General features: G+C 39.0%; 1 protein-coding gene across 1 annotated transcript in view; it reads left to right on the top strand.

Annotated features, from left to right (window-relative positions):
* The first annotated feature begins 9 nt into the window (after positions 1–9).
* Positions 10–9,937, top strand: part of FAM114A2 (family with sequence similarity 114 member A2) — a 38,235-nt gene continuing 28,307 nt past the window's right edge. Inside the window, exons 1-7 of the mRNA XM_082651781.1 lie at positions 10–57; positions 3,507–3,751; positions 4,096–4,195; positions 4,608–4,700; positions 7,321–7,412; positions 8,810–8,944; positions 9,437–9,595. Coding sequence (XP_082507907.1) covers positions 3,521–3,751; positions 4,096–4,195; positions 4,608–4,700; positions 7,321–7,412; positions 8,810–8,944; positions 9,437–9,595 — 810 coding nt within the window. The 5' untranslated portion in view covers positions 10–57; positions 3,507–3,520. The remainder of the gene's footprint in view (positions 58–3,506; positions 3,752–4,095; positions 4,196–4,607; positions 4,701–7,320; positions 7,413–8,809; positions 8,945–9,436; positions 9,596–9,937) is intronic.

The following is a 9,937-nucleotide window of genomic DNA, read 5'->3' as shown; positions in this document are numbered from 1 at the left end:
GCAGTAGGGAGTGGCTTCTCTGCGGCTGTGGTGGCGGTGCGGATGGCGGCGGGCTGGGTACGGGGCTTTCTGGGAGGAGGCAGGCCGGGTGCGGGGTCTCGGGGTCGCCGCGGAAGGGGAGGAAGCGGCCTGGGGCTGGGGGGCGGGCGCCTCGCGGTGGACGCTGAGGCTGCGGAAGTGCTCTGGTTATTGAAGCGCTCCGCTTGCGTGAGGAATTCTCGTCGTTGTCAGCGTCGGAGAACTTAGGAGCACAGGTTTACACCAGAACTCCGGTTTGGCACCTGTTCTTGCAATTAGGAAGAAGGGAGAACGGATTTTGTACATCTCGAGACAAATCGTTATATTAGTGAAAATAGTAATGCTCCCTCCAGACAACCACCAGGTACTAACAGCAGCTTTTACCCGTGAGGGGTTACGTGCCAGGCTCCGTTCCGAACCCCTCACATCCACCGGGTCGTTTCGTCTTTCCAGGAATCCTGGCAAGTAGGTAGTACTCTCCTCGTTTTACAGATGAAGAAACGGAGACGCAGAGAGGTGAACTGACTTCTCACAGTCACTCAAGTACAGAGTTGGAAGAGTGTCAGCCTAACTACGTATTATATATAGTATATAATGTGTATGTTACATGCATATTACCGTGTGTTGTAACTTGGAGACAGCATAAGGAGAGCAAAAAAATATTCCATCAATGTTTCAGCTACACGAAACATCGATGGAACTTTGTGCAAGCACTGTGTAGCCTTTCCTATTTGGCCTCTGGAGTAAGTAGGGCAGAAATAGTGTCTTAAATTAGTTCTCAGTCTCCAGAGCTTGGCATGCAACAGGTAGTCAAAAAAAATGTTTGCAAGTAAATGAATGAGTGTTTCACAGTTGGTTTTTATGTTTATGGATAGTTGTATCTAGATTGTTTTTTTCTATGTGTTTCGGAAACGTATGTATATCATATACCATATGGTCTAGGATCCAGGATGTTATATAAATCTACCTTTCTAGCCTTACGCCTCCCCATCATTCTCTTTGCCGTATTAACTACTCCTGGTATCTGTCTGTATTCCACGCTGTCATACCTCAGACCTTTGAGATTTCCCCTGTGTTGTTTACACACCCTTGAATTCTCTCATTGGCATCTTCATCTGTCAGAATCCTAAGTGCCCTTTAAGGTAGGTATTACAAGTTCAGATGCCTACAGGGGCTAATCAGGTAACATAAACGAGTCAAGTGAATTTGGGTGGAGATTATGGGGAACTAGAGAGCACTACTCTACCCTGTCTAAAAGATCCCCAGCAAATATTTGGCATGAGCTAGTTATTAACAAGTCGAATGTGGGCCCAGTGTCGCCAGATCTTTCAGTTTTACAATGGAAGTTAGAAATTTCTATTTGTAAACAAACTCTGATTTTTAAATGTTACCAATTAGTATAGAAAAAAGTTTAAGCACTGTGCAGGTCAAACAAAAAAATCTGTAGGCTGGATTTGGGACTCAAAATCCCAGTTTGTGATCACTATTTTATGCTTTTTTCAAGTATTTAAAGTTCATGAGTGTTATTTCCTGATCCTAGCATACTTTTCCTTGCTCTCTGTTCTTTTAACATTTTGTGTGTACCTCAGTTATAGTGCTACTTCCAGCCTGCCTTAGTTGTTAGTATGTCTCTTTTTTAGTATGTTAGAAATGTTTTGATGGCATTGATGGATTGGGTCTAATTTTGTGGTTAGTGTATATTGGTAAAAACATGTGCTTATACATACCGAGGTCTGGGTGTATGTGTGTGTCTATGTATGTGTGGGATATGTTTATTTCTCCCCTGGTAATACTTGGTTATCCTGGAAACCAGCATCTCCTCCTTATAAAAACACCAATAATATCTTGACTTTAATTGTCAAAGAGCTGTACTTCTGGAAGGAATTGAATTTGTTAACATTGCTGTTCAAAAGCTAGTCTGATGTAAATCTTATTCTGGTAGCTTACATTTCATAATCTTCTCTCTGAAAAATTGAGGTAGGAATGATTAATGAGTAATAAGATTTTTTTTAAATGTCAAAAAAGGAAAAGTTGATAAATTGAAATTAAAAACTTTTGCTCTGTGAAAAGCTCTATGAAGAGGATGAAAAGATAAGCTACAAACTGGGATAAAATGTTTACAAACCACATATCTGACAAAGGACTTGAATCTAGAATATAAAAAGAGCTCTCAAAACTTAACAGTAGGGCTTCCCTGGTGGCGCAGTGGTTGAGAGTCCGCCTGCCGATGCAGGGGACACGGGTTCGTGCCTCGGTCCGGGAGGATCCCACATGCCGCGGAGTGGCTGGGCCCGTGAGCCATGGCCGCTGAGCCTGCGCGTCCGGAGCCTGTGCTCCGCAACGGGAGAGGCCACAACAGTGAGAGGCCCGCGTACCGCAAACAAAACAAAACACAACAAAACTTAACAGTAAAAAAAAAAAATCCAATTAGAAAATGAGCAAAAGATAAAAATAGCTGTTTCACTGAAGAGGATATACAGATGGCAAATAAACACATGAAAAGGTGTTCAATATCATTAGCCATTAGAGAAATGCAGCTTAAAGCTTAAAGCCATATTAAGCTGTCATAGTGCACCTATATCAGAATGGTTCACATGAAAAATAACACTGCCAGATGCTGGTGAGAATGAAGAGAAACTTGATTACTCATACATTGCTGGTGGGAATGTAAAATGGTACGGCTACTTTGGAAGAGAGTATGGCAGCTTCTCATAAAATTAAGCAAGTACTATCGATTGCACTCTGGTCATTTATTCCAGGGAAATGAAAGCTTATATTCCCATAAAAACCTGTATATAAATGTTCATAGCCATTTTATTCGTAATAGCCCTAAACTGGAAACAGCCCAGACATCCTTCAACAGGTAAATGGTGAAACAACTGAGATACATCCATACCAAAGAACACTACTCAGCAATAAAAAGGGAGAAACTAGTGGTACAACAACTTGGATGAATCTTGAGGGACTTATGCTGAGTGAAAAAAGTAAATCTCAATAGGTTACATACTGTGTGATTGCATTTATATAACATGTTGAAATGACAGAATTATAGAGATGGAGAATATCAGTGGTTGCTGTGGGTTAGGAGGAGGGTGGGACATGGCTAAAAATAGATAACACAAGGGATCCTTGTAACTGAATTATTCTGTATCCTGACTGTGGTAATCCTATTCTGTATCACATGAATCTGTGCATGTGATAAAATTTCATAGAACTAATTACACACACACAAATGAGTGCATGTAAAACTGGTGAAATCTGAGTAATGTTGGGGGATTGTATCTTATCAGCATCCTGGTTGTGATATGCTATAGTTACAAAATTGTTCCCTTGGGGGAAACTAGGTGAAGGGTATATTAGATCTCTCTGTACTATTTCTTACACCTGCATGTGACTCGATAATCTCAAAAAGTTTATTCAAGTAACTTTTACCAAAAACAAGCTTATATAATTCATTTTTTGGGGTTGGGGGGCTTTTATTTTACCAGGCAATGATCTAATCATGTCAGATAAAGATGATATTGAGACTGAAGTGATAACTGAAGCAACTTCCATCCTTGAAGATGAGAACTGTGAGCCAACCAAGAATTTTGAGTCAGTTGACCAAAGTGCCAAGTCAGAGAGTAAATCAGAACCTGTAGCTTCTACTCGGAAAAGACCAGAGTCCAAACCTTCCAGTGACCTTGAGACTTCAGACGTTCTCCCTGTTCAGACATCACAGGCTGCAGGCAAAGTAAAGTATCTATTAAAACATTGAGATTAAAAAGTATTAGGGTTAAAAGGAATACGGAATCAGTACCAAATTGGGATTGCACCTATTTCTTTCTTTTTATAACCATAAAACAATTTTCTCAGTTCTATAAATGCTTTTATGAGTGGTTGCCTTTGCTATGTGGTGCTTACATTGAAGGTAACATACATCTGTCAGCCAAGCAATACACTTTTTGAGCCAACTAATATGTATCTGTTCACCCATACTTTTGGCCAATAATTAGCTACCTTGTATATACACTCTTATTTTCCTCTAATTTTTCCATTTTTCTTTGCCTTTGTTTTTCTGGCTACTGGGAAGAATAGGAGACTGTTTCCAAAGATGTACCCCAGACCGGATGGGGCTATTGGGGAAGTTGGGGCAAGTCCTTGCTCTCCTCAGCCTCAGCTACAGTAGCCACAGTAGGTAAGGTCATCAGTCATTTTATTCATTTTTGTGTGCATTTTGCTACAGATGTGTGTTCAAAACGACTTTGTTAATCATTCTTCTTCCATGATTACTCAAAGGCTTTATAGTTTGAAGATACATTAGTGATGATGGGCTGATTTATACTGCCACTAGAATTGGTAACGTATTTCATTAGAAGGTTGACATTTAGGAATTAATATAAAACTATTCACTGGTGATAATGAATCAATTTTTTTTTCCTTTAGTAAGGATACACTCCCAAAGATGAGTTATATATGGTCAAAATAACATGTCTTCTGGTTGTAATGAATTTTAAAATCTGTGGTTTTAATTTTCAGCTTGTTTCTTCAGTTTTGGTGACTAGTAGCAAATAAATTCAAATATAAAAATGTTATTTTTTTCTCATTAGGACAAGGTATTTCAAATGTCATTGAGAAGGCAGAGACTTCCCTTGGAATCCCTAGTCCCAGTGAAATTTCATCTGAAGTCCAGTATGCAACAGGTCAGTATATGGAAACATTAAGGCCTAGAATTATAAACTGAAATGGAATAGTTAAGCTCATTTTTTTCAGTAGATGTTTTTGACTGTCTGATATTCAGGGCATCATGGGGCTGATGAGAAATGGGATTTGGAATCTTTGGCTTTAACCACTCAGGTGTCTCTTTACTTTCCTCATCTATGAAATTGGGTGATATTTTATATTGCAGAGGACTGTTACAAACATTAAATAAGTAAAGCCATGAATGTAGATTGTAAAAATTGCCTTGCTTTGTGCTTGGCACAATTGAGTAAGAGCCCAGTAAGAGTTAGCTGAATTTGAATCTACTGTGGCATGAAAAAATGTTTTAATGTGTTAGTTTTGGTGCTGTTCCATGGTTCATTTTTTTAAGCCTTTTTTCTCTGTGCTTTGGTTTAGATAGTTTTTGTTGTGGCTTTAGGTTTACTGATCTTTTCTTCTGCTGTGTCTAATGCTGTTAAGTCCATTCAGTGACTTTTAAATTTTAGATATATTTTTCAACTCTAAAAATTCCATTTGTTTCTTTTTTTGTCTTCCATTTCTCACCTCCTCATGTATATATTTTAGTGTCCCTGACTGTCATCTCTGTCATTTGAATCTGTTTCTATTGACCATTTTTTTTCTTGCTTAGAGATAACATTTTCATTTCATTGATTGGATGCTGCACATTAGAAATGTTACCTTGCTGAGTGGATTTTGTAGTCCTTTAAAGGGTGTGAGTTTTGTTTAGAAGGCAGTTAAGATATTTGTAGCTTAGATTGATCTTTTGGTCTCGATTTTAAACTTCTTGAGGGTGATTTCTAGAGTAGCAGTTATTGTTAAGTGCTAGTCTAGATCAACTACCAAGTCTCTGACCCTTCTGAGATCTCTACCTAATTTCCAGGTGTTTAACTAGGTCTCTCTACTTGATTGGTTGGAAGTCAAATGTCTTTCAGCCTAGCATGAGCTTTGGGCATTGTTTAGTTTACAGCTCCATGGCAGTTCTTTGCCCAGTATCGTGGAATTTTCCAGTGCAGGAACAGCTTAGTATTCAGCCAAAGACTCAAGGGCACTCCTGTGTAGATAGTTGGAACTCTTTACCTCTGTATCTCCCTCCTCTCCAGTACAGGCATACCTTGGAGATATTGTGGATTCAGTTTCAGACCACTGCAATAAAGTGAATATCGCAAAAAACGAGTCTCACAAATTCTTTTTTGGGTTTTCCAGTGCATATAAAAATTTATACTATATTGTAGGCTATTAAACGTACAGTAGCATTATGTCAAAAAGAATAATGTACATACCTTAATTAAAAAATACCTCACTGCTGAAAAATACTAACCATTATCTGACAGCGGAGGATTGCACAAACCTTCAGTTTGTAAAAAAAAAAAAAAAAAAAAAAAAAAGCAATATCTGCAGAGCACAATAAAGTGCTTGTGCTTCATGCACAAGGTATGAGGTATGCTTGTACTCTGACCTGCAAATTCCAGGTGCTTCAGCTTTCCTAGATTCCAGTCTCTGTCTCTTCTACTTAATAAGACTGCCATGCTCTGCTTGGGTTTCCCCCCCCGTGCTGTGGTCTGGAAAGCAAGCCAATCATAGAGTTCTCATCATTTGTTTCTCTTCTCTCCTGAACCATAGTACAGTACGGTCTGTAGTCCAATGTCTGGAGATAATTGTTTCTTATATTTGTCCAGTTTTCTAGATGCTATGGTAGAAGGGCAAGTCTGACACCAGATAATCCATCATAGTTGGAAGCAGAAGTCCTCCCTACAATAGATTATTTGTTGATCTCCTGTAAGAGATTTTAGTGTTAATAAAATAGAACAGATTTTAAACAAATCTTTGTAATGCATGTCTGAATCCTGTGAAGAAGCATAATTTTCCAGGATAAAGTTTAAAGTAGACTGGATTTTTAAAAAGTCACATTTATTGAGTTATAATTTACGTGAAGTTCACTCTTTTTAGATACAATGATCCCTTGATATCCATGGGGGGATTGGTTCCCGGAGCCCCCCCATGGATACCAAAATCCTCAGATGCTCAAGTTCTTTATGTAAAATGAGTATTCATGGGTTCAGCATCCATAGAACAGAGGGCCAACTGTATATAGTTTTACATATTTTAACAAACATACTGTCCTGTTTATGCTATGTAATCACAGTCCATTGTGATTATACAGATATAGAATATTTCTTATATTTGTATAGACAAGACTTGAGAATATTTTCATTCCTCCCCCCCCAAAAAAAAATCCCCTCATGCCCCTTTGTAGTCACTCCCCTCCACCTATTCTTAGCTCTTGGCAACCACTGATCTGTTTTCTGACCCTGTGGTTTTACCCGTGCAGAAGATCATATGAATGGAATCACACAGTATATAGTCTGTTATATATGTCATAGGTTGTTCAAAAGACTGGATTTTGTTTTTGAAATGAAAATGAAAAACTGCCTTAACTTTTATTTTAAAATAGGCAAATGGTTTAAAATAATAAAACAAAAAGTACTAAGGCCTTGTGTGTTGGAAATAAAGTCTAATTTTTAAAAATTCATATAGATGCTAATAAAGCAAAACTATTTACGGACTGTCTCTTCATATTTACACATCCCTTCCCCACTATAGGAGACACAAATGCCAAAGAGAATGAAAACTCCTCTCCAATGAGTGGGCCATTTGGGGTATTCTCTACCATCTCTACTGCTGTTCAGAGCACAGTGAGTAAAAATTGCAAGGTGGCCTGCTTCCTTCCATGATTATAACGGGTTTTTGTCTCTTTTTCTTTTCCTTGAAAAGTCATGGGGACTGATTCCTCTTATGGGAATTCAAATTGCTGAAGATCATTCACTTTGATCTTAGGGTAGAGTGAGAGCTAACTTGAAAACTTAAAAGAAGTAAAAGAGGGAGCAGGAAACGCGGAGTAATAGGCAATGTACCTAATATTTTATGGACTAAGAATTCTTAGTTTGGTGGCCCTAGAAAAACATCTCTGCTTTACAAAAATATTTTTGTCATAATTATATCTTTTAGGCAAAGGGAAAATGAGATGTTTATGATAAATACTTATAAAACTATAGATGATTAGAAACATTTTTGAAAGGATTAAATAGGAAGCTTAATATCTTTCCTACATGAGGATAGATAGCTAGTACTTTTTTATTTTAACTTTTTTGTGTATTTTTTTTTTTTTTTTTTTTTTTTGCGGTACACGGGCCTCTCACTGCCGTGGCCTCTCCCGTTGCGGAGCACAGCTCCGGACGCGCAGGCCCAGTGGCCATGGCTCACGGGCCCAGCCGCTCTGCGGCATGTGGGATCCTCCCGGACCGGGGCACGAACCTGCGTCCCCTGCATCGGCAGACGGACTCCCAACCACTGCACCACCAGGGAAGCCCTTAATTTTAACTTTTTATTGAAGTATAATCTGTATACAGACGAGTGAAATCATAAGTGTTCAGTTTTAATTTTCACGACATGAGCACATTCAGACTAAGAAACAGCAGGGTGGTATATCAGATGTCTCCCCTGTGCTGTCTCCCAGTCTTCTGTGCCTCCCCCTCTTGCCATCTAAGATAACCACAATCCAGTCTTCTGCCATCATAGATTAATTTTCCCTGCTATATGAACAGAATCATACAGAATGTACTCTAGTGTATCTAGTTTCTTTCACTCATTATGTTTATATAATTTATCCACGGTATAGTTTGTGTGGTGTATTCCATTTTCTTTGTTGTATTCCATCGAGTGACTATGTAACATTTACTCATTCCAGGGTTGGTAAGTATTGGGGTAGTTTCCAGCTTTTAGGTTTTATAATAGTACTGCTATGGGTGTTCTTGTATGACTTTTGATGAAGCTCTACACACTTTTTTGAATATTTAACCATGCGTGGAGTTGCTGGGTCATAGGATATTCACATGTTCAGCTATAGTAGATACTGACAAATAATATTCCAAAGTGGGTATACTGCTTTACATTTCCACAGGCACTGTATGATTGTTTTAGTTGCTCCTTGTTCTTGCCAGTGGTTGCTATTGTTAGCCACTATTTTATGAAATGAAAACATGCAGGTGTCTTTTTTCAGTATTATTGTAATGAGGTTGCGTGTGTTTCCTAGGGAAAGAGTGTTATCAGTGGGGGTTTGGATGCCTTAGAATTCATTGGGAAAAAGACAATGGATGTAATAGCAGAAGGGGATCCTGGATTTAAAAGAACCAAGGGTCTGATGAACCGGACTTCCACACTGTCTCAGGTACTGTTTGCATTCCTGTCTGTATTTTGATCTGTATTTTTGCCTTTGGTAACTTGGGACCTTCTTATTATTTCCTTTTGAGGACTTTTCAGTGTTTTTTGTTTTGTTTTGTTTTGTTTTGTTTTTGGTAAGGGGATGCACAGCTCTAATGCTTAGAAAAATGCCCAGTTCTTTTTTTTTTCCTCCTCTTTCCTTTCTACAGGAGCCTCTTGTCAGTGCAATATAAGATGCCAAGCCCTTTCAGGGTTGTTATTAGATTAATGGTTAAACCACTGTCAGAGAAACACCTGGTTCCTGGGGTGTTATTTACCCTGTCTAGGAGCAAATTATGTGATTATATTTTCCCTGCAGCTCCTGAGCCTATCCGATTTGAATCACAATTCCAAGAATGAAAGGGCAGTGTTACCCGTCTCAGTTTGCTTCCCTTGACTTTCAGAACTCACCCTTAAGCTCTTGTTACTTGTTGCAGTGTAATGCCTTGATCTCTTTCAGGTTTTAAGAGAGGCGAAGGAGAAAGAAGAGCTATGGACCACCAATGAGGTTACCATGGAAACGGACAAGAAAACTCATTATGGGCTACTCTTTGATGAATTTCAAGGCCTTTCACATCTAGAAGCTCTGGAGATGCTCTCCCGAGAAAGTGAAATAAAGGTAATTCCAAACCAAAAATTTCAACTGGAGTAGTCTTTAAGCAGAAGCACACTGCATAGTTTCTTTTCCTTTTGTGCAGTTGGAGGATGAAATGTATGTCAGGTAGAGGCTTGAGACTCTCTGAAAATACTGTACCAAAATAAACAAAAAAACTAATTTTTGAACTAATTGCTAGAAATAGAATGAGTCAAGTGTTGTTTCTCTAAATTTAAACAAAAATGGACAGATTGGGCTTCCCTGGTGGCGCAGTGGATGGGAGTCCGCCTGATGATGCAGGGGACACATATTCGTGCCCCGGTCCGGGAAGATCCCACATGCCGCAGAGCGGCTGGGCCTGTGAGC

Source organism: Grampus griseus (genome assembly GCF_964374135.1).
Source record: "Grampus griseus genome assembly, chromosome: 3".
NCBI lineage: Eukaryota > Metazoa > Chordata > Mammalia > Artiodactyla > Delphinidae > Grampus > Grampus griseus.
This window is presented reverse-complemented; position numbering and strand designations above follow the sequence as displayed.